General features: G+C 49.3%; 1 protein-coding gene across 1 annotated transcript in view; it reads right to left on the bottom strand.

Moving 5' to 3' along the window:
• Positions 1-25,240, bottom strand: part of SEZ6L (seizure related 6 homolog like) — a 73,575-nt gene that overhangs the window by 5,438 nt on the left and 42,897 nt on the right. The window contains exons 10-13 of the mRNA XM_068989627.1: positions 20,535-20,731; positions 15,422-15,616; positions 14,913-15,104; positions 3,022-3,216 (exon numbers count right to left, since the gene is read on the bottom strand). Of these exons, the coding sequence (XP_068845728.1) occupies positions 3,022-3,216; positions 14,913-15,104; positions 15,422-15,616; positions 20,535-20,731 (779 nt within the window). The remainder of the gene's footprint in view (positions 1-3,021; positions 3,217-14,912; positions 15,105-15,421; positions 15,617-20,534; positions 20,732-25,240) is intronic.

Genomic DNA, 25,240 nt, shown 5'->3' with positions numbered 1-25,240 from the left:
ATCTCTTCAGTTTTTGTGTCCGACAAAGCCTGACGGATGGTGAGCGGTGAGACAGAAATCTCCAGTCCTCAGCCCAGCCAGAGGGGAACCTGTTCTCCTGCTTGAAAATATGCATTTATGTGAGCCTTTCTAATTTCACTGTTCTTTTGTATTGATTCGGAATATAGGATTTATATTCCGTATTTTCATTCATCTACTGCCTTAGACTGGAACTCTCTGGACTTTGTTTATTCACTGTACAACTGCTCTGGAGGTTGAGGATGCTGGAGGCTGGCATCTTCACACTTTGGCATCTAAGTCATCATGATAACTGAGCACAAAAATACACCCACACAGGGACTTCCCTGGTGGTCCAGTGGTTAAAACTTCACCTTCCAATGTAGGGGTTGCTGGTTCGATCCCTGGCTGGCGAGCTAAGATCCCGCATGCCCCGTGCCCCAAAAGCGAAATCATAAAACAGAAACAAGATTGTAACAAATTCAATAAAGACTTTAAAAATGGTCCACATCAAAAAACTCTTTAAAAAATATACCCACACAGGTGGGGTTCAAGGATGAAAACCCCCAGAGTGAAGGGCTTTGATGAAAAGATTGTATGATAAGGTAATGAGAAGCGGTGACCCCCCCAAAGGCTCAGCGATCCTCATGTCCTACCTAATACCAAGGCTTCCTAATTAGAGCTTTGGTCAAAGTGACTCTGACTTCCATCATTACCAAGTGATGATAACAAAGCCCCTGAAAAAATAGTGTACTAACTCATTCACCGACCCCAGCCATCTCTGGAGCCAGGGCTTCAGGAAAATGGAAAGATTAAGGCAGATGTGTTCCACCCAAGACATGAATGGGGCCTTGACTGCGTGTCTTGGGGAGGGCACGTAAGCTTCCATGAAACCTTAGAGATGGAAGGAGATGTGGAGCCAAGTGTGATCAGTGGCCTTGTGGGGGGTGGGGACACATGCCCAAAAGCAGCTTCCTGGGCTCTTTTCTGGACCTGCCAGGGTGGTGTCTTTGGGGGTGCATGTCTGAAACTCTTGCCAGTTCCCCAGGATTCTGAAGCTGCTGGCCCAGCCACTGACTCTCCCTTAGAAGCCCTGACCTCAGTTCAGTTCAGCTGAGTCACTCAGTTGTGTCCGACTCTTCGTGACCCCATGGATCACAGCACGCCAGGCCTCCCTGTCCATCACCAACTCCCGGAGTCTACTCAAACTCATCTCCATTGAGTTGGTGATGCCATTCAACCATCTCATCCTCTGTCATCCCCTTCTCCTCTTGCCTTCAGTCTTTCCCAGCATCAGGGTCTTTTCAGATGAGTCAGCTCCTTGCATCAGGTGGCCAAAGTATTAGAGCTTCAGCTTCAGCATCAGTCCTTCCAATGAACACTCAGGACTGATCTCTCTTAGAAGCCCCGACTTGGGCTCACCCAGTTATCTCACACAAAGGGAAACCAAGGTCGGAGGTGGGGGGTGTGGGGCTCACCCAAAGTCATACAGGTGGTCCAGGGCAGAGCCAGGCTGGAGCCTGGGTCCCTAAGTCCCAGGGGGTGGCTTTATATTGGTGTTCAGTCATTTCTCCAACTCCAGACCATAAGCGATGAACCTCACGTATATTTGGGGAAGAGGAAGTGATTTGTTATTTCCTCGCAGAGCTTGGGGTAGGTCTCAAGAGTGGCAATGGAGCAGAGAGACAAAGGCACTTATCTCCCAAGGCAGTGTCTTTCCTGGTGGGCAGTCTGTCACAACTGAGGGGCCAGGACCAACTCAAACCTGGTGGGGTTTCAAAGGCAAGGAATTCACCATTAGCAGAGGTGGGTGCAAATCCTAGATTTATCTTGTTACCAGCTGTGTGGTTTGGGGAAAGTCACTTAACCTCTCTGAGCCTCTCTGTCCCCTTTTGTGAAATGGCTCACCGATCTCAGAGTAGAGTCATGAGGCCTCCATGAGGTGATTCGGGGAAAATCTTTTTTCTATGGGTAAAATTCACATTAAATTAACCATCTGAATTCTGTGTCCAGTTCAGGGGCACTGATTACATTCACAGTGCTGTACAACCATCACCTCTATTTAGTTCTAACACCTTTTTGTCATCTCAAACACAAATTCGTCCTTTGTAAATAATGCTGCTCTGGTCGTTTGCGCCAGTGTTGGTCTGAATACCTGTTTTCACTTACTCTGTGCCTATACCAAGAAGTGGAAATTCTGGCAGGGAAAGTGTTTTTAAGCCCTAATGCTGAACTTCATGAACAGGCATTTGGGGATCTGCTGAAGTTATGGGTTCCCAAGGAGAAATGTGGAACTGTATGTCTCTTTTCCCCTGGGGAGAGAATTCAGAGAATTTCTGCCTGATTCTCAAAAACGGTATTAATATCTTAAAAGGTTAAATCCACTTGCCTACAGCATTGAATGTATTTAGGATACGATTAAGAATCTCACACCTCCAAGATGCAAATAAGCGGACCCAAATCTCACTAGGTGCGTCATAACTTAATTTCAATGGTTAGAAAGAGTTCACTGATTCTAAAATACATTTCCCCTCTCCTACCCATCTTGGAGATGGGGGTGTCTTACAATCACAGGGGTGTTACAATCAGGGCCACCAGGTGGCGCTCACGATGCCTGCGCCTGTGCAGCCTTCAGTCCAGGACCCTTCGGAGATGGGGGTGAGCATCTCAGGGGAACACCCCAGAGATGACAGGGGAATACCCATCACCCTCGGGAAACAGGTGGTTGTGAGAAGGGGCTGCAGGCGGCGGGAAATGTTTAAGCCATGCTGTCCAAGCTGGAGTCAAAAACAGGCAGCCTCTCTTATGATAAAAATCGAAGCTCATTTAGGAAGTAGAAACAAAAACGCTAAGCACGGAGAAGGCACGGTGTCATAGTTTAATTGGTAGCGATTTCCTTTCTCAGAGGTGCAGAAAATAGCGGCGGTGTCTTAGTTGTAGCGCAAGTAGCTCGGCTTTTTAAAGCAAATTTAGAGTCACTGCAAGTCGGTCCCCATGACTGTGGGAGGGGGCGGGGTTCTTTACCTTTGCAGACGGGCAGCGGCCCGCTCCAGTGGGACGGCTGTCCCAGGATGCAGCGGATGGTCACTTCGCCCGTCAGCTCGAAGCCCTCGTAGCACATGAAGGTGAGAGACTCTCCAGGCAAGTAGAGCCGTTTGTAGAGGATTTGGTACCCGTTCTCCGGTAACCCTGGGTTGTCACAGGCCAGGGACTCCTCCGCTGAAGTGCAAGCCAAAAGGAGCTCTGATGAGAGGACGCAAAGCTCTGGGGCCTCCCATTCAGAGAGCGTGTGATCTGAGGCCAGGCTCTGCAGCCTTATTTCTCTGTAGCCCCGCCTCGCACTGAACTGTCTGAAATTCACCTTTTCCTCTCCCACCTCTGGGCCTGGGTTACATGTGGGCACAGTAGAATGTACTAAGCTGTGGAATCTGGGTTAAAAAATCTGGGTTCTGCTATTTGCTAGCTCTGTGACCTCCAGAAAGGGCCACCACCTCTCTGAGCCTTAGTTTTCTCAATGGTAAAATAGGAGCAGTACCTATCTCACAGGGATTTGGAAGATTCAATAAGATCATGTGTACAAGTGCTCAGCATGCCCTTGAAATGGAGGTACTCAGTAAACGATGGACTCGGTAAATTATTAACTATTCCTCCTGCTTCTCAACTTGCACCTCACCTGCTCAGCCAGTCTGGGTAAGTCTTGTCTTTCAACACGCAGTCCTCATGTCTCCTCCTCCAGGAAGCCTTCCCTGATGCCCCCTACCGCTAAGTGAGTCACTAGTCTCTTGGGTTCTTCCTCCACCACAACACTGCCTACGCTGTACTGTATTTAATAACAGTCCCTCTCACTTGAGATGAGCCTGTTAAGGCATACCCGAACCCTGTTAAAGCATACTTGAAGCTCAGGGCCTGGTATACAGAAGGAGCAGCATAAACGACCTCAAGAGATACAGTAGGAGCATCGTAAATGATGCCTACTAGCTTAAGAATGATTGGAGAGTTGAACTGCTGGTTTAACCCATTCCAGGGCCAGCGTGTGATATAGCTCCTTTTCAGCACCTGGATGGAATGGACACCCAGCGAAAACTGCTTTGCATACAAGACTACAAATCCTGAAACATTAAAACACGTTGATTATTTAAAAAATTAGACCCTGGTAAAATCTATAATACAAAATGGACCATCTTAACCATTGTAAGTGTGCAGCTGAGGAGTGACGAACACGTTCCCACTGTTGTGCCATGTCCAGAACTCTTCATATTCCCAAATGGAGACTGTCCCCATCGAACACCGACGCCCCATCGCCGTTCCCAACCAGCCCCTGGCAACCACCATTCTCCTTTCTGTCTCCATGCCTTTGACTGTTCTAGGAACAGTATGTAACTGGAATCACAGTTTGTCTTTTTGTGACTAGCGCATTGCACTTAGCATGATGTCCTCAAGAGTCATCCCTGCTGCAGCAGGTGTCAGAATCTTCTTTCTTTTCAAGGCTCAGTCATAGTCCATGGACTATGATGCTTAAATGATGTTTACTCCTTGGAAGGAAAGTTGTGACCAACCTAGACAGCATATTCAAAAGCAGAGACATTACTTTGCCAACAAAGGTCCGTCTAGTCAAGGCTATGTCTTTTCCAGTAGTCGTGTATGGATGTGAGAGTTGGAATATAAAGAAAGCTGCTGCTGCTAAGTCGCTTCAGTAGTGTCTGACTCTGTGCAACCCCACAGAAAGCTGAGTGCCAAAGAATTGATGCTTTTGAACTGCGGTGTTGGAGAAGACTCTTGAGAGTCCCTTGGACAGCAAGGAGATCCAACTAGTCCATCCTAAAGGAAACTAGTCTTGTATATTCCTAGGAAGGACTGATGCTGAAGCTGAAACTCCAATACTTTGGCCACCTGATGCGAAGAACTGACTCATTGGAAAAGACCGTGATGCTGGGAAAGATTGAGGGCGGGAGGAGAAGGGGATGACACAGGATGAGATGGTTGGATGGCATCATCAACTCCACAGACATGAGTTTGAGTAAACTCTGGGAGTTGGTGATGGAGAGGGGGGCCTGGCATGCTGTAGTCCATGGGGTCGTAGAGTCAGACACGACTGAACGACTGAACTGAACCGAATATTCCATTGTATAGAGAGACCACATCTTGCTTATTCATTCACCCATCAATGGACAGTTGAACGGCTTCCCCTTTTGGCTACTGTGAGACAATGCTGTTATACAAACATGGGTATGCAAATCCCTCTTTGAGACACTGCCTTCAATTCTGTGGGTATATACCCAGAAGTGGGATTTCTAGACCGTATAGTAATTCTAGGTTTAACTTTTTGAGGAACCTCCATTCCGTTCTCGGCAGGAGTAATACCCCTTTGCATTTGCACAGAGAACGAAGGTTTCAGTTTCTCCATGCCAAATCCTAAAACATTTCTTTCCTTCTAGATCTTGCTTTGCTGTACAAAGACCCAGGTCTTTACACATCACGGCTGCACCTGCCATCTGTGTTTCAGAGAAACCAGCTTCTGTCAAGAGCTCTCGGTGCTCATTTGATTAGCAAAACTTCTCGGAAGAGATGACATGCTGTCTCTTTTACCTGAAGGATTCCTGTAATATCTGAGTGATTTCTACAACTTAGTGGTATTATTCTCCAGCTTGTCATCAACCTGACCCTTCAGGCCCTCAGCTTAGAACATGGAGTAGGCAGTCTGTTATTATTTCATAGCTGGTGATTCTGTTCCACTCGGGGATGAGGCAGGTTCTCCTGGTTGGGCTGTCACAGCTTTGTGCATTGGCTTCTTGCCCTCCTCTTGGCTGGTTCCTGGCTTCACATCGAATTGGTCGTATAGGGCCAGGTGGGTTACACTGTTTCACCTGTTTGCGCTTTGTTGATTCTGTTCCCTCGGCCCGAAATGCCCTTCCCCTTCCTATGTAAAGGAGAGTACAGTGGAAAGGCTAAGACAGACCTCAACAATCTTCACCTGCTACATTAATGCTCTTTGTAGCAGGACCTGTGACTCACTTCCAACCAATAAAATCACAAGGAGAAACGCTGTCACTTCTGTGAGGATGTTACCTAAGAATGGTTTTGTCGTGCTGGCGGACTCTTGTCTTCGGAGCAACAACTGGCCATGCAGCAAGGCACTGAGGGTGACGGTAGCAAGGAACTGAGTGCTTCCATCAACCACGCAAGCTGGGAAGCGGCTCCTTCCCGTGCTGAGCCGTAAGACGAACCAGGGAACCCAGTGAAGCCGTTCCCCTGACTCCTGAGTGGTATCTGCAGTGCGGCAGAGTGGCCAGAAGGGGGCACTGGCAACTCAGAAGACTCCCGGCCCACAAACTTCCCCTGGAATTTTCTTTCATAAATGAACGGATTAATGAATATAACAAAATAATTCACTGAGCACCTTCTATGTGCCTGTCACTGTTCCTGGCCCTGGGGAGATAGCAAGTGACAAAGGACAAATTCTAAGACCTGGAAGCAAAGGACGATACAGCCAGCAGGAAGAGGAGAGGGAGGTGTGTCCAGCTGTTCTCGCCTGGCTTCATTCGAGAATCACGCTGGGTTATTCAGTGAGCTGGCTCTGCCCCCTAAGGTATTTTAATCAGTCCCCCAGAGCATTCTTTTTAAAGTTCCACAGGTGATTCTAAAATCCAGCCAGCAAAGACGACATACTGAGGGCCAAGAGGCACACGAAAAGATGCTTCACATCGCTAATTATTAGAGAAATGCAAATCAAAACTATAAGGGACCACCTCACACCAGTCATAATGACTGTCATCAAAAAGGCTACCAACAATAAATGCTGGAAAGGGGGTGGAGAAAAGGAAGCCCTCCTACCCTGTTGCTGGGAATGTCAATTGGGGCAGCCGCTACGGAGAACAGTATGGAGGTTCCTTAAAAAATCTAAACATGGAGTTACCGTGGGACCCAGCAATCCCGCTCCCTGAGCATACGTCTGGAGAAAAGTCTAGTTCAAAAAGATACATGCAGCACTATTTACAACAGCTAAGACATGGAAGCAATCTAAACGTTCATCAGCAGAAGAACGGATAAAGACGACGTGATACATTTAGCGCTTCCCAGGTGGTGCAGTGGTGAAGAACCTGCCTGCCAATGCAGGAGACACGGGTCCGATGCCTGGGTTGGGAAGATCCCCTGGAGAAGGAAATGGCAGCCCACTCCAGTATTCTCGCCTGGAAAATTCCATGGACAGAGGGGCCTGGTGGGCTACAGTCCACGGGGTTGCAAAGAGTCAGGAGTAACTGAGTGACTGAGTAGGCATGCCTACATGCAAGCCGTGGAATTCTGAGCTCAGTCACTCAGGCGTGTCTGACTCTCTGTGACCCCACGGACTGTAGCCCACCAGGCTCCTCTGTCCATGGATTCTCCAGGCAAGAATACTGGAGTGGGTTGCCATTTCCTCCTCCAACCATGGAATATTACTCAGCCATAAGAAAAAATGAAATAATGCCATTTGTAGCAACATGGATGGATCCAGAGATTATTATACAAAGTAAAGTCAATCAGACAAAGACGAGCATCATATGGTATCAATTATATGTAGAATTTTTTAAAAATGAGGCAAATAAATGTTTTTACAAAATAGAAATAGACTTTAACATCCAGCTAGAACTTTCGGGTTGAACGGTTTAGACTCAGAGCTGCTGCTTTGGTGTCTTGGAATGGTTAAGAAATTAACCACTTAATCCATTAATTTCCAAAATAGTCAAACACCCATTCTGTACCAGATGATTTGCAAACATTATTTCTAATTTCCCCCCAAATCCTTAAAGATGATAACAGTACTGACCAGAATAGCCAACATGTACTGAGAGCATTTTACGAGCCAGGCACTATTTGGAGTTTTTCTATCTACATGCTTAAACACTTAGTTGTGTCCAACTCTTTGTGACCCCATGGACTGTAGCCCGCCAAGCTCCTCTGTCCATGGGATTTTCCAGGCAAGAATACTGGAGTGGGTTGCCATTTCCTCCTCCAGGGAATTTTCTCAAATCAGGGATCGAACCTGAGTCTCTTATGTGTCCTGCATTGGTGGGCAGATTCTTTACGTTAAGCACCACCTCTTTTAATTATTACAACAACCCCAAGACACATTGTTATGGCTGTCCTCATTTTATATCTGTGCAAATGAAGAACTGTTGGGGTATCGCACTGGGTAACCTGTCAAGCCAGTGCGTGGGAGAGACAGGATTCAAATCCAAGTGGTCCTAATCTTCTGTTAATCACTACACCAGAGAGCCCATTTTACAGATGAGGAAGCTGAGGCTCGGGCAAAGGTCTCTTATGAAAGGTACACAGGAAGGAAGTGGCTGAGTTGTGGTTTGATTCTCTGCCTCCAGAGTCAGTCCGATTCAATTTTGACCCAATCATCAGTAACAGTGAGAAGAATTTCACATGGAATTCCATCCCTGGTAGAAGCCAACCGTCTTTGAAGGCATCTGTGTTTATCTCCAGTTCCCAGAAGATGGCAGGAAAGTGACATGGGAAGTGACTTGAATTTGAAACTGGAGGCCAGGCTCTGCTGTTCGCTTCACGTCTCTGGACTTCATTTTTTTCCTCCCTGTTAAGTGAACGGACTGGACCAAGACCTCATCTGTGAGCTGAGATGTGGCTGGACAATGGCATTCCCACTGTGAGAATGTACTCACACTTTGAAATAAGATTGATTAAGGCAGGTATTTTCCAACCTAGATGCTACTGACATTTTTGGGCTGGGTAATTCTTTGTGGGAGGGGGGTGGTCCTGAGCCTTGCAGGATGTTGGGCAGCATCCCTGGCCTCTGCCCACTAGATGCCAGCATAACCTCTCCCAACGACAACCGAAGATGCCTCTGGAAACTGTCACTGACAGCTGTCCGCTGGGCGGCACACTCAGCCCAGCTGAGAATCACTCGTCTGAGGTCTAAACAATTCTGATGGTAATCCTTGTGATGTCATCCTGACCTCTCCCAGGAATTCAAGTGAGTTGGACTTGTGGCTTATAGACATAACCACCAAGCTACCCTCATTCCCTCCCAGCCACTCCTCTCTCTCCTTTGGCACAGGAATAAATGTACATTTATGGAGCACATGTGAGCAAAATGCTCAAAACCAGGTTGCTTGCTTATTGCTATGAATGGTTTATAACACACTCTACAGTAGTGGAGCATTGAAACTGAGTGGTAATTAGCAACCGGTGTTAACTGAACACCTATTATATGCTAGACACACGGTTATGAGCATCTGTATCTATTGTTGTCATGATCCATTTTTCTGATGACACCAGCTTTGGCTTGTTTAAGTTGCGCAGCTGACAAGCGGCAGGGCAAACCTGACCTGCTGGATTCGAAGTCCTGTGCGCTTAATGGCTCTGCATAGTGAAGGTTCGTTCCAGTTGGAGCTGGTGGTAAAGAACCTGCCTGCCAATTCAGGAGATGTCAGAGACGCAGATTCGATCCCTGGGTTGGGAAGATTCCCTGTAAAAGGAATGGCAACGTGCCCCAGTACTCTTGCCTGGAAATCTCATGGACAGAGCCTGGCGGGCTATAGTCTGTTGGGTCGCAAAGATTTGGACATGACTATAGTGACTTGGAGAAGGCAACGGCACCCCACTCCAGTACTCTTGCCTGGAAAATCCCATGGATGGAGGAGCCTGGTGGGCTGTGGTCCATGGGGTTGCGAGGAGTCAGACACTATTGAGCGACTTCACTTTCACTTTTCACTTTCATGCATTGGAGAACGAAGTGGCAACCCACTCCAGTATTCTTGCCTGGAGAATCCCAGGGACAGAGGAGCCTGGTGGGCTGCCGTCTATGGGGTCGCACAGAGTCGGACACGACTGAAGTGACTTAGCAGCAGCAGCAGCAGCAGCATAGTGACTTCGCACCACACACATCGCTTTCTCAGAGACAGGAATTTCTAAACGAAGACAGGCACCCTGCTGCAGCCTGGCATGCTGCCTCAGGTGAGGCTGCTGGGGACAATTCATCAATGGAAACTTTTACTATGGCCACCGTTTGGCTATGTGGGTTCAGTTCAGGTCAGGAACTTTCCAGGTCTTGTATTTGTGGGTTCTGGGCTATGAAGGGCCAGGGCCTCTTGGGGGATCCCTGCAAGCCTCCCTGGAGATTCCATCCAGAAAACCCTCACTGACTGTCTCAGGTCGTCATGACTTTTCGTGGTGTGGTTTATGTCTTCTGGATGGGATTCCCAGGAGCCACCTACCACGCTGCCTCCAAAGAAGGGAGGTTGCAACGAAGCCGCAAAGTGCAATAAAGACCACGTTAGTACTGCTAACCGTGACAAAGACAGTAACTGCAACAAATACTGTCATTTTTTTGAGTCTGCTGGGACCGAGGGATATGACCAAATGGATACATTCCTAGTAAGTGTGTGACTCTCTGAACATAAAAGCAGGTCATTTCAATCAGCTGCAGCAAGTGCTGTGTGGCTATAGGTGCCGCGGGAGCACGGAGGAGGGAAGCGTGACCTCGCCGAGGCAGGCAGGGAGGCCTTCCTGGAGGAGGTGATGCTGAAGATTCACTGTTATTCCTTTTACTGACTTGTGTCTCTTCCCACATCTTCAGTAGATCCCAGGCTTACTGACTATGAGGATTGTGTCTGTTTATATATCGCTGTGTCTTTTGCTGTATTTTCAGGACCTACCACCACTATTCCCAAACTATGTACCGTGGTGCCCCGGGGTGTCACCATGAACTCATGAGGGTGCTGTGAGGTTTTTTAAAAATGTGGAGGAGACACGGTGACACCTTCCAGACCCATGTGAACTCCTACTTTGAGGAAGCTCACAATTTTAACACCAGACTGAGCTATGTCCTTTTTGATGATGCTAGGTTTTCTCTGGTTGCTCTGCTAAAAATCAAGGGCTGTGACAAAATCAAGGTGGAACAGGGGATGCAGGTGGCAGAGCCCAGCCTGATGCTAAAAGACTGAGACGTTTGGGAGAACCCAAAAGGCACATACATCCCCACAGTAGTAATTGTGTTATTAATTATAGATAAGTATTATTTAAGAATGAAATAAAATACAATCCTTTCTCTGAATTCATGGGCATTACTTTTTCAAGCAACTACCAAGTTGTCAGGATATAGCTACTTATTAAGTGGTTTGGACCTAACTGGTTAATAAGTATAACTGCTAAGTGTTCTAGCCTGGGAAATCTATGAAACAATCCTGGCATTCTAGAGATTCTGTGAGTTGAGAAAGTTTGGGGGCCTCTGTGTCAGCATCTGCTTGCGTATAAGAGGACTCGTTCAATGACTGAGCTACATCCAATAACCCTGCATGGTAGGAAGCAGTAATCCCCTTTTCACAGATGAGGGACCGAGGCCCAGGTCCCCTATTTGCCCAAGGTCACCCAGCAGAGCCAGGGATGGGTCTGATGGCAAACCCGACTCTTCCTTCTCTCCTGATCTGTCTCTTCTTCAATTGGCCTGGGATAAAGGAACCAAGAGTGAGAAGACATGGCTTTGAGTCCCAGCCTGACCAAATCATGGCATTGGCAAGTGACTGTGAACAGTGGCTGAGGACATCCCGAGCTTACACAACTTGCCGTCTGCTTCCTGATTCTCTTGGTGGAAGATCTTGGTCAACAGCAGCGCCCCGGAGCTCTGCCGAGGAGCTATGACTGCAGAGAGGTGAGGCGGGAAGATGATGCTTTGGGGGTTAATCAGGCTTGAGCTGGAATCCTGAGTGCTTCCCTTGCCTGCTGTGTGACTTTAGGAAAGGTGCTCACCCTCTCTGGGCTTTCTCAGCCTGCTTTCAAGTGGACACACACAGCTCATGCAGTTTTGTGAGTTAAATGTATGAATTTTGGGGAAGGGCTGGGCACAGCCACAGTGCCCATCAAACTGGGGCTGTTTCCTTGGCTCGGTGGAGGAAACCGCTTAGGGCTGCTTTAGGTTCAATAACCTCATCCTCATCGCGGAACTGGGATGTAGCCTCCCCCTCACTCTGGGTACCTCGCTGCTAGACTCTGACCATCCTCCCATCTCACGTGTCATCTCCTGTCGGCCTCGCTGGGCCTGGAACGATGCTGGAACCCCACACCAGGTTCTTCCAGCGTCTAGCAGGAGGACGGCATGTCTCCTGACACCGAGCTTGACTCGTGAACTCATTAGCACGGGTGTCAGGGACGCCTTCTCACCAGAGCACTGTGGATCCCGGGAAAGGCAGCAGCCCCGAGGCAGGGGGCTGCTTTCTGGGAAGCTCAGCAGCTGCTGCAGCCCGGAGGGCTTTGAAGACTGTGCCTGATGAGTAAAGGGCCTTTCCTTTCTTTTTTAAAAAATATCTCCAGCCTTCAGTATTTTTAAATCAGCATCTATTTTTAGCTTCTCATCTGTAGGTCTCAGCAGCTTGCATGACTCAAGATGCTTTCCACCACCCCCTCCCACATTGGGTGCGGTTCACCTTCGGGGCTTCCCTGGCGGCTCAGCAGTAAAGAATCCGCCTGCTAATGCCGGAGGCCTGGGTTCACTTCCTGGGTCAGGAAGATCCCCTGGAGAAGGGAATGGCAACCCACTCCAGTATTCTTGCCTGGAGAGAATCCCATGGACAGAGGAGCCTGGCGGGCTACATCCATAGGTTTGCAAAGAGTCAGACACGACTGAGCATCTTTCACTCACTCACAGTCACTGGGGGAGGGGGGGTGGGCATGAGATCTGTATTTGCTTCCTGGGCGGCTGTAACGAAGGTCACTAACCAGGGGGCTTAGGACAAAAGTCACTCCTTGTCTCCTAGCTCTGGAGGAGAGAAGCCTGAAGTCAAGAAGGCAGCAGGGCCCTGCTCCCTCCAACAGCTTCAAAGGTGGGTGCTTCCCTGCCTCTCCCCAGCTTCTGGTGGTTGTGGCTGTTCCTGGCACCCTCGACGCGCACGTGTGAAACTCCCATCTCTGCTTCTGTCATCACGGGACGCTCTCCCAGCATCTCTGTCTCCATCTCAGACCAAAATCTCCACTTTACTACACTTGCTTTTATCGTGGTTGTCTGGACCCGAACCCACAGTAATCTCCAAGGTCTGCCTGTATCTGTTTATCCAATGGAAGAGGACAAGGATTTTCTGGTTTTCCAATTGTCCTCCGACGGCGACGGCTTTTACCCGTCTGAATGGCAGCACTGCTTGTTTGTGTGGCATGAAAAAAGTCCATGAAGCCTGTTTGGAAGATTCGTGAGAAGTGATAAAACATAGCCGCTGGAGGGAAAGCCATGTCCGTAAGCTCGTTGCATCAGATGTAGATGAAGTGAAGTGAAAGTCGCTCAGTCGTGTCTGACTCTTTGTGATCCCATGGACTATGCAGTCATGGAATTCTCCAGGCCAGAATACTGGAGTGGGTAGCCTTTCCCTTCTCCAGGCGATCTTCCCAACCCAGGGACTGAACCCATGTCTCCCGCATTGCAGGCAGATTCTTTACCAGCTGAGCCACCAGGGAAGCCCCTAGAAGTAGATGAGTTTCCAGTAAACATGAATAATCAACATCTGCCTTCTTGTTGTTCTGACTCTGGATTCTCCGATACTATCGGAGGCCTCAGTGTGGCTCTGGGAGCTTGGGCTGGCTGAGGATTTGCTAGAAACACATGCACGGAAGACAGCACACAAACAGCAGTGTCGCCGACGCCTCTGAACCCCGGACGGTGCGTGAGGCTGTGAGCCTTCTGCAGAGCCTCAGGCTGTCCTTAAGCAATGGGTCCCATACCTCTCAGCACATCGAATCCCTGGGGAGCTTCTGAAACTCAGGCTACACGCCAGACCTACGGCATTCGGATCTCCAGGGAGTTTTCAGACATTCTAGACAATTCCCATGCGCTCCTGAGGCTAAGACCTCCAGACCCCTGCTCTCCACCTCCTTTGCCTGGTGAGGATATGGTGTTATCCTTCCATTCTCAGAGTGACCTTAGGAGCCTTTTTGGAGTTTTTATGGTAGAGAAACCCCCAAAAGAGTTTTTTTTTTTAACGCCAAACATTTGTTTTGATGGCTCCGTAGAGGAGGCCAAAGAGTTTAAATCCACTCTATTTACTGCCCTGTGGGCTGCTTGATTTTAAGCACGCAGGGTCAGGCCGGTCTGGGTTTGCCTCTGGCCTCCTGCGTAACTAACTAGGCTGTGTGAGCTGGGGCAACGATTTCACCTCTCTGACGGAGACGGTACTGCTGTGCTCACAGGGCGACTAGAGGAGGAAGAGAGGGGATCCTGGGAAAGGACTCAACCAGTGTGTGTGTGTGTGTGTGTGTGTGTGTGTGTGTGTGTGTGTGTGTGTGTCTCTGTGTGTGTGTGTGTGTCTGTGTGTGTGTGTCTGTGTGTGTGTGTGTCTCTGTGTGTGTGTGTAGGTGTGTGTGTCTCTGTGTGTGTGTGTGTGTGTGTAGGTCTCTGTGTGTGTGTGTGTCTGTGTGTGTGTGTGTGTGTGTAGGTCTCTGTGTGTGTGTCTGTGTGTGTGTGTAGGTCTCTGTGTGTGTGTCTCTGTGTGTGTGTGTGCGTCTGTGTGTGTGTTAGTTGCTAAGCTGTGTCCTTGGGACTCCATGGACTATAGCCTGCCAGGCTCCTCTGTCCACGGAATTCTCCAGGTAAGAATACTGGAGTGGGTTGCCATTCCTTTCTCAGGGGATCTTCGAGAACCAGGGACCGAACCAGGGTCTCCTGCATTGCAGGCAGACTCAGCACAGTGCCTGATAAACTAACTGTAAATCTTAACCATGTGCTGACGTTTACCATAAATGTTGGAGTAGCAGCACCCTCAATCCTGTGAGCTGTGGTCCTAGGATGGTAATCATAGGTCATAGGTCATAATCATAATAAAAGCTCCCAACAGTGGGTGCTGCCTCCTCACAGCCCAGCCCTCCACCAGTAGGAAAAGGCAGCCAGCCCTCCCGGCGGAGTCCCCCGGGGGCTCCAGTCAGTGCAGGGGACTCACAGACACAGTGGGGCAGGCGAGAGGTCCAGATGGGGCTGCCGGTCTCACGGCTGTAGCAGGTCAGGAGGGAGCTCCCTTCCAGCACGAAGCCCGGGTTGCAGGTGTACTGGATGGTGGTGCCCACCAGCAGCACGGGGTCCGAAATCAAGCGGGTCGAGTGGTCCACTTCCCCGGGGTCGGTGCAGTACATGACTGTGCAAGACAGATCAGACCAGGCGGGCGTTAGGGCCGCACGACCATCGGTGTGCTGAGAACTATAGAATGGTCTAGAACACTCCCCCACTTTGTCTTTTCCTCCTTTGAAAGACAATGCACGTGGCTGGGGAACAGGCCAGGACAAAAGAGACTTGATTTTAATTTCGCTTTTAAGAACTGGCGCCCCTGAGGAATGTTTGCGTCAGGGTGCGAGGACCCGTATACAAGGTTGCACACTGTACCTAAGGGTATTTGTAATGGAGGGATTTACGGTCTGATGACCTAAAGGAAACAAAAACCAGGATGGCTCTTACTTTTCTCGCAGAATGGGGGGTCGCTGCTCCAGCTGAGGTCCCACTGGCAGGTGAGGGTATCACTCCCCACGATGTCGTAGCCGGGGTCACACTGGTAGGTGATTCGGGCCCCCCTCACGAGCTCCGTATGAGAAGTGGTTTTCCAGCCGTTCTGGATCTCGGGCAAATCAGAGCAGGAGTCGTTCCTTGACACCTCTTTAAAATAAAAATGTCATCCTTAGACGGGAAGGTGGCCTCTCTGTTGGGGGTTTGTTTTATGAATGTCAGAGGAAGAGCAAATAGAAGATGAGGAAGCCTCTGGAAGTAAGCAATACAACTTCTGAAACCTGGCAGGAACTCTTAACCTGCAGGAACTCTTCTAGAGGGGGCTTTTACAGTGACTTCTTCCCACTGTGGATGTGTGACCTCCGGCCCCAGTCAAGCCGTCGGATGACGGCAGCTCCAGCTGACACCCTGACCACAGCCTCACGAGAGATCCCAACTCCAGGCCATTCAGTGTGAGCTCCTCAACTCTCGACTCACAGGAACTGTGAGACAGTAAATGCTTATGGCTAATTCGGGCACGGGGAGTCCTCTGTTACATAGCAGTAGGTTGCTCCTGTCCTCAGCCTTGAGCTTCCCAGGCGGCTCAGTGGTAAAGAATCCGTCTGCCAACGCAGGAGACACAGGTTCCATCCTGGGGTTGGGAAGACGCCCTGGAGAAGGAAATGGCAGCCCACTCCAAAATTCTTGCCTGGGAAATCCCATGGACAGAGGAGCCTGGTGGGCTACAGTTCACAGGATCACAACAGTTGGACATGACTAAGCGTGCATACATGCCCATAGCCTCAACCTTGTCCTAAGAAACATCCGTAGATCTATGGGCTTGATGGATTAGTCGTACACATTTTTTGTACTGCAGATTGAGACAAACACATAACTATTAAGATAGACATAACTATTGGTTGCATTCTTCAAATCCCATTGCCTGCCATCAGTGAACATTAACCACACTCCAGAAAATGCTACACACAGCTTATCATCACAGAGTTTTCCTCCAGAGTAACTCTGATTTCCTCCTGCCAACCTTCATTACTAAGGTAGCAGTCCAAAGCCCACTACTATGACTCTCGCTTCAGAGTGCCCACTGCATAGATTTTGAGACAAGAGCTAATTACACCATATAATTAATTTGCGGCTCTTCTGTGCTTCTGGGGGAAGCAAAGCACCTCCTCTGTCTGCGGGATAGTCATTCTGAGAAACAAGCAATGGTTTTTCCCCGGGATTTCATCATGATTTTATTTGAGGGAAGGAGATCTCCTGGGTGTCTGTGAGAAGGAGGGGAGCGGGAAACGGCTTCTAGAATTGCCTGGTGGGGAGCAGAAGCCTCTATTTTTAGGCCTTTGAAAAATCAGCCAAGCCCTGGATTTGGGACACAGCTGCAAAAGCTCAGACTCTGGATGAAAGAGGAGAAATGGGGGCAAAGACGGAATCTGCGGTCTGTCTCTTGCCAAGAGTTTTGAGACTGGGAACGATTTGCTTGCCTGACTTATTTTTTTGCATCTTTTAAAAAAAAATATTTATACTTTAATTAGTACAATTGCTTGGCAATGTCATGTTAGTTTCTGCTGTACAACAGTGTGATCAGCTATACGCACACATATATCCCTTCCCTCAAGCGCCTCCCTCCCGCTCCCCTCCCGCCCCTCTGGGCTGTCACCGAGCGGAGCTCCCTGAGCTAGACGGCAGCTTCCCACTAGCTGTCTATTTCACTCCGTGCTACTCGCTCCATCCGTCCCTCCCTCTCCTGCCCCAACGTGTCCACGTATCTGCTCTCTACGTCTGCATGTCTGCTCCTGCCTTGTGAATAGTTTCATCAGTGCCTTTCTTCTAGATTGCATGTATGTGTGTGACTTTTCAATGAGCTGACACGACTACACATTTCCACAGGGCCTCCCGTCTCCTCTGGGGCACTCATCATGTTTGCCATTACTCAGCGCTGCCACCGTGCCCCAGGGCCTTGGCTCAAAGTGTGGCCCCACGGTCCACTAACTGGGTGGCTTTGGCCCAGTCACGTACCCTTCTGTACTTCAGTTTCAGATTCAGGAGGCCCCCTCTGGAGACCCTGCTTCAGGAATCTACATCTTCACCAAACGTCCTGGGGGAAGGTCCTGGCATGATCTGTTCCTATGAAACCTCGTTAACTTTGCTAAACTTGCCTAGGAGTCACGTAACTTCCCTTCTAATTTTTTGTTGTTATCGTTCGTTTTTTGGAAGCTGTGTGATGCCTGTCACGTCAATAAATATCTCGGAGCCTCACTGTCCTCAGTCATAGAGTGGAGACGAGAATCATGACCCCGACTATCCCGAGAGGCAAGGTGGAAACTAATTAATGTGCAGGATACGAAAATAACACTAATATGAGACATATGGACTCAGTGATTTGTTTTGACTAAGACGTGAGTGCCTACCATGTGGCAGGCTCCAGGATTTAGGGATCTGAAGTCACGGCTCCATTTTCACGGTCAAGATCAGCACGATGGTCCAATTTCTGGCATATGTATTGAGTACATGCCACCACTTCCCAGTCTTACGCTAGCAGACATCACTAATCAATCACAGCAACTTCTTTCTTTGGGTCAAGCTGAAATCTCCCAATCCTTTTCCACACAACACTCCAGGGAGCCACAGTCATTTGATGGGAGCTGACCCACAATATGGAGCTTATTTATTATCCTGGGATTAGAGGAATAAACACACAAGTGACCAATATCTCTCTGCAAAACACTGCTTACTCATCTCTGCTTTTTAATTCCCTTCCCTCCCCATATGCTTGGCCGCAGACAATAGCAAAACATAAGAAGCAATGAGGAGACTGGGTCTTTGCCTCTGTCTGTGCAGAGAAGAATTATGGGAAGGCAGAACCATGTAGGTTCAGGGTTCCCATGGACAGTTCTGACAGCATCCAGGGAAGATAAGCCTTGGCTACCTTGCAGAGCTGGGGTCAGGCCTTGAGATCAGTCCAGGAGCTTCAGAATCCTCTAGATGACCAGAGAAACCCCCAACCCTCCCGTTGGACCCCTCTACTGGGTGGGAGTTGCATCTACGTCTAGCTAAATCTAGAGCCAGTGTAGCAAACACCTCTCCCGTGCCCATGACAGACATCACTAATCACTCATGGCACCCTTTCCCACTGACTTCAGACCTGGCTTCCTCTGAAGTCAACACGGTCTTCAGGCCAGGTAGTGATGAGCAATTGATTGACATCGAAATTAAACACAAGGCTTCCTCAGTGGTCCAGTGGTTGAGAATCCACCTTGTGATGCAGGGGACCCCAGTTTGATCCCTGGTCTGGGAAGAGCCCACATGTCATGGAGCAACTGTGCCTGTTGCACCACAACTCCTGAGGGGTATAGTTAGAGGCCATGCTCTGCAATGAGAGAAGAGGCCCCAACAAGAAGCCTGCACCCTGCAATTAGGGAGTAGCCTCTCTCGTAGCCACACCTAGAGAAAAGCCCATTTGCAGCAACCAAGACCCAGCACAGCCAAAAAAAAAAAAACCTGTTAAAAACATTAAATACAGAAATTAGCTATGTATTTCTTTAACAGAAATAAGAAAAAACGGAACTGTTCTCTCTTTTTGTGTTACCTATATGAGCCAGGCTGTGCACCCCAGGGAAGCACTTGCTGGAATCCTATGCTCATCAGGATATGGTCCTGCTATTGTCTGCTAATGGGACTCACTCTCCCATTTTTAGTAACTGGCTCAAGGGCAGGGAAAGAATTCTATTTGTTTCTGTATCCTGATGCCTCGCACAGGGCCTGGCATGAGTTTGTGAACCAGATTCTCTGGAAACAGAGACAATGCATTTGAAGAAGAAATAAAATAATACACACAATAGCGCTGGCCAATTTCAAATCGTCACCCGAATCTGAGTTTCTCAGCATCAATTAACAACAACACCTCCTCCTCAAGGTACTGCCAAACTGAACACTGGCCGGAATTTCTGGTCAACCTCAGGCAGCCTTGGAGAGAGTCCGATTTCCATCATCAAGCTGAATGCAATTTTGGAAGACTGACTTGGGTACCAGAGGAGACAAATGAGCTATGACCTCATCTTCCAGGAGGGAGGCAGGTGGGGAAGGAAGGTCTAAGGAGATGGATTGAGGCTGAGTCACCAGAAACTCTCCCTCCAAAGGCAGCTGACTCCGGAGGGCACCTGGCTGGGAAAGCCTCTGCCCAGGGCATTGGCCGGTAAAGAAGGCATGGAAAGTGGCGGCAATAACACTCTGAAATACTCAGCACTGCAATCAAGGGTAAAAAGGCCCCTGAGACACATAAAAAAGAGGACAGACACTTGTGATTGCTTTTCTGAGAGATGCATGCAGAGCAGGGAAGGGATGGGGAGTGTCCACCAGCTGGAAGTAAAAAGCAGGGGACCAAGAGGGCTATTTTGAGACATTATTCGGCCATCTTCTCTGTCTGCCAGCTGCCCAAATAAAGTCATATTCCCTGCCTCAACAACAACAACAACAACAAGCAAACACCACAAAACAAGTGCAAGGGACTTATTTTCAGACACAGGAAGCTCCTTAAGACAGCCAATGGCCAGGGAAGTAGCTGTATTCTGGAGGCCAGAGAAGGTACAAAGAGAACACGTCATTGGCTGAATATGGGCAAAGCTTCAAGCCAATGGGAAGAACCAAAGACATGGTATCGTGTTCAGGCAAGATTACTGACTGGAGATGTATTATGGCCACAGGAGGAGTTAAGTTCCTGCAAAAATCTCCAGGTCAATAATGTGTTAAAGTCATAATCTACTAAGTCCTGGCATCAACCCCGTGGAAGAGGCATCACTATTTCCATTTTACAGATGACAACAAGGAGGCTCAGAGAGGTTAAGTGACTTGCCCAAGGTCACACAGCCATTGATGACAGTACTAGGACTCGAATCTGGTCCTTCCAAATAGAGAGCCCACCTCTTAAAAAAATGAAAACACAATGTATATTTCCTGTGTCAATATATTAAAAAAACTCACATAGTACAACACTCCCCAAAAGAGACATCTGGAGGGAATGGTCTTGGCTTGCATCTAAACACAAAGACAAGTAGTAGCTGGCTGAAACACTTACCGATGTAGCTCATGATGAATCCCTGGCCCTTCCCAAAGATGAGCCCGGCGGGGTCCGAGTGGAATTGGATGGTTAGGTCCGGCGTGGAGGAGTACAGCTTCTGGGGGCCGCTGTTTCCCAGGTACTGTCCCAAGATGTGCGGCATGACCTCGTCCCCATCGTAGATGGTCAGGATGTCACTATTGCTGAGGTTCAGGCTTGGGGGACAGAGAGAAGAGGAGGTCGTCTTGAGAAGCCAAGTTACAGGCATTCAAGAAGACCATTATTTTTTTTTTTTCCAGGCAGCACTCCTTTTCTTGAGATATGCTATGTGGTCAGGGCCCAGGCTAAGAGGTGGGGGGGCGAGGGAGCCACAGGCTGAACCTGTAAATGGCACGTGCTGGTCCTTCCTGCACGCAGGAACGGATCTGCGGGTGGACTGGGCTTTTGAAGACTCATTCATGAAAGGACCATTCCTGCCGAGAGGTCACCGCAGAGCCAAGCGCTGCAGAGCCAGTAGGATTGCCTTCAATGCCCCCGTCATTAACAACTCTTCCCTTGGGGAAACAAGTGCTGGGCCCTGAGCCGCCTGCTGGGGGGTGTGACATGGGTCTTCCATTTTTCTCTGACGCAGAACAAACTGACTGCTTGCTAATTATATCCTGCCTCCTCATATTAAGCGAAATGATCTTTCCACTTGTTATGTGGCAAATGCCTCAAAATCAGCCAGGTTATCTATTATGTTTAGAGGATGGGACCGCGGGTGGGGTGGAGAAAGACGAAAGATGCATGGAAGATGCTCCAACCTGCCGTCACTATTCATAGCAGCATGGGATGACACACTTTTAAAGACCCAAACACAAGACGGTACGCTGATGAAGGACAGTTAACAATCCAGGAAGCCCTTCAATAAGGCCCAGAAACCAGTGCTGTGGCAGGCGTGCTGGACAAAACTGATCTCTGATTGTAGGGACGCCAGATAATTCAGCTTTGGCTGCATCAATCAAAGCAGCCCCGACTGTGTCCCCCCCTTTCCTTGTGCCCCCTCCCTAATATTTCCAAGCATTTACTACGTGTTAGGGCTTCCCAGGGGGCACGAGTGGTAAAGAGCCTGCCTGCCAGTGCAGGGGATGCAAGAGACAGGGGTTTGATCCCTGGAGGAGGGCATGGCAGCCCACTCTAGTATTCTTGCCAGGAGAATCCTATGGACAGAGGAGACTGGTGGGCTACAGTCTGTGGAGGTCACACAGAGTCAGACACAATTGGAGCGACTTAGCATGCACGCAGCATGTGCCAGGCACTGTGCTGTGCTCAGAAGACAGGAGGAGTCACAGAGCAGTGGTCTCTGGCTAGAGAGCCAGGCAGACTAGAAAGCCAGGCACTGTGGCAGGAGATAGCATCATAAGTGCAGAGAAGGGAGTCTAACACAGACGGGGGGTGGGGGGGCAGCATGGAAGCCTCCCTGGAGGAAGTGGTACTTGCTTGGGACCCTCAAGAAAGAGAAGGGAACCACAAGGCAGGCATGCAGGAGAGGCAGAGAGGGCAGTGCCTGCGGCAGAGGGAAGAAGGGAGGAGGGTCACGACTTCCGAAGGGACACACCTAGCGGTCCCTGTGCCCAGTTTTGGGAACAGACGTGGGAATGAAGACTAGACCATGAGGGATTTAGAGAGCCAAGTTTAGGTCACCTGGGTGTCACCTTGCAGGGGATGGAAGACATGAAAGGATATTAAACAGGAGCATCCTGCCGGACCAATTCACTGCCAGCGGAGCGGCGTTCCAGGAAACGGCCCTCAGTGACGTTCTGGGAACTGATGCGGAATGATGACAGCCTCCCCCCCAAGCCCCCACCACAAGCTTCAGCCAGTGCCCGAGGGCAGTGTTTGCTGCCACTCTGGGAGCAGGGAGGAGATAAGAAAACTGCCCATGGTGGTGCTTCAAGGGGTAAGCACAAAGCAACACAAACACAAACACAAACACAAACACAAACACAAGGGCTGCTGCTGAAGGTCGGCTTCCAGCAGACAGGGGATGTGCTTTATCCACCACGATTCCTCACATCTGGTTGTTTCAACGAGTGGCTTAGGGAGATTCTAATTGCCCCCACACCCTCTCTCAGCTTCCCCTGCACCACTCCCCAGAATATCCTCTCCTGAAAAAGAGTTCTGCGCTTGCTTTGCACACAGGGCTTTAAGACTAAGCTCCCAGACTCTGCCTATCCCCCGCCAGTTTCCAACTAGATGACAACCTCTAAACCCCTATTACATTGACATTCTGGAGTCACTACCTTCTTCTGCATACAGTAGGTGCTCAGTAGATGCTATGCTATGAGAGAGCCTGCTGGAGAGTCTATTTGGCAATAGAAATAGTAGGGTTAATGTCAGTGTTTGAACTATGGAAGAGCCTCTTAACTCTAAGTACCATGAAAACATCAATGGCTCACGAAAGCGCTGGGTCAGGCCAGTAGGAAACACAGCAGAGTGGAGATGTTTATTCCATAAGCCGACTTCACAGCCAATTCGCTGGTAACAGCTTGCAGACAGTGCATGACTTCGCTTTATTCTATCTTTCATCTCAATGATCTCAGTGCAGCAGAAGCATCTTCTAGGGTGCAAACACCTCTCATTCGAAAACCCAAGAGCAACTGTCTGTTCTTTCTAAAATAGGAAGGAACAGTGCTCTGAGAAGGGCACACAGCCTTGGGAACCAGAAAGGTCTGGTTTGATTCCTGTTTTGACACTTTGATGGAGGGCGTGTGGTTTTTCTGAAGTTCCTTGCCTATGAATTGGGCTTACCATTTCCAGTCTATGTCATGGGCTTTCAGAGTGAGGTAAGGGATACCAGAGATCTGGGATCAGATTCTAGGTTCACTGATAGCACCTGAGCAAAGTCTGTTCATTTGAATGTTATGTCATGTTGTGATGTTATTATGGGCATCATCACCACCACCATCATCACCATCACCAACACCACCACAACCATTATCATTACCATCAACATCACAACCATTATCATTACCATCAACATCACAACCATTATCATTACCACCACCATCACCATCACCACCACCACCAACACCACCACCATCAACACCATCATGACCACCATCAACACCACCACATCACAATACCCCCTTTGATGATTACCAAGAAAACAGTAATGACAAAAATCAGCCTGGAGCTGCCTGCCTTCCTGGGGGCAGAACAAAGGAAGAAAGGGGAGGTACTGGGAGTGAGCCGCCCATCACTGGCAAGAACAGAGATGTTTCCCAGGTCTGGATGTGAACCCTGATGAAAGCAGCCCCTGTGCATCTCCTCAAAAATGGTCCCACCCTGAAAGGGCAATAGAATCCAGCAGCGGGCAAGGTCCAGACCATCCAGGCTCTGCCAATATCAAGTACACCCCGTAAGGGCGAGGAAAAAAGAGTAGCACTCTATCCCTTCCATAATGTAACAGGGTGGTGACATTTGGCTCTCCTGTGAGAAAGCAGCAGCCCAGAGCCCCTTTCTCATTGCAGAATTCCCAGCCCAAGAAGCCCTGTAGAGGGAGGGGTGAGCTTTTACAACAAATAATGTTTAGAGCTATATGGTTATTAGACTCAGCTACATTTGCTGTGACCAGAAGGCCCATGAAAACAAAGCTTTCAACCACAGAAGCGAAACAATGGAGAAGGTGCATGAAGGACAGCGGGAGAAAGAACGGAGGTACTCTCTCCTGTGTCCTTCTTGCTCAGGCGCTCAGTCGTGTCCAACTCTCTGCGACCCCGCGGACTGCAGGACGCCAGGCTTCCCTGTCCTTCTGGATCCAGCTTTGAGAGGCTGGTTCCAATGATATACACAAATGCTGGTAATTGATTTTCCCTCCTGATCCAAAGACGAGCCTGTGTTTTTGCTTGCCTATTCAGCTGTGTTTGATACACTGACTTCATCCAGGGCCCCTGCCGCTGGGCCACCCCCCAGCAATCGAGAGGAAAACGCAGAGACTTAACGGCGGGCAGATTGGCCACAGGGCAGAGCAGGGCTTTCAGCAGGGGACAGAAGAGAGATGTCAGCTAGATACAATCCGAGGAGGCGCCGAGAAATCAGGATGTCAGTTTGACTCCAGCGCCAACGGGAGATGGAGAGGTGCTGGCAGGCAGGTGGGTTTGATCTGACTGGAATCGGGTGTAGCAGGTCCCCCGCAGGGAGGATTCCACGGGAAGACAGAGCTCCCCACGGCCAGCCCCTGCCTGCGCCAGCCCCCCTTAGGTGTCAGAGGGAAAGGCTTTCCTTGGGCACAGGGGTTTTGAGCTCCTGCCAGAAGATCGCAGCCTCTGCGTCTCCTTCGACACAACAAGCCATCTCTTTCTCCTTAGTCTCTGCCACTGGCTTTTCTCCACCTTTCAGCTGGATTGTGGGGCGATCTGAAGGCTTACTGACTCGGTCCTTCCCTGGCTCCCACCCCTCTGCCAGCAGCGGTCAGGTAAATCCTTCCCAAACACAAACCTGGACGCCTTCCCTCAACAGTTCAATAGAGGAGCAAACAAGGTCTATTCACCCAATGGAATCTTATTCAACCATGAAAAGTGTCTGGGGACACTTAGCATTTAAGTAACGCTACCGGCTCAGTATTACCCATTCAAACAGCAACCCCACAAGCTAAGGCGTATTACCATTTCCTCACAGAGAAAGAAACTGAAGGTCAGCCAGGAGAAGTCATCTGCCCAAGGTCACATATGAATCAGACCTTG

This window comes from Capricornis sumatraensis, chromosome 17 (genome assembly GCF_032405125.1).
Source record: "Capricornis sumatraensis isolate serow.1 chromosome 17, serow.2, whole genome shotgun sequence".
In the NCBI taxonomy this organism is placed as follows: Eukaryota; Metazoa; Chordata; class Mammalia; order Artiodactyla; family Bovidae; genus Capricornis; species Capricornis sumatraensis.
This window is presented reverse-complemented; position numbering and strand designations above follow the sequence as displayed.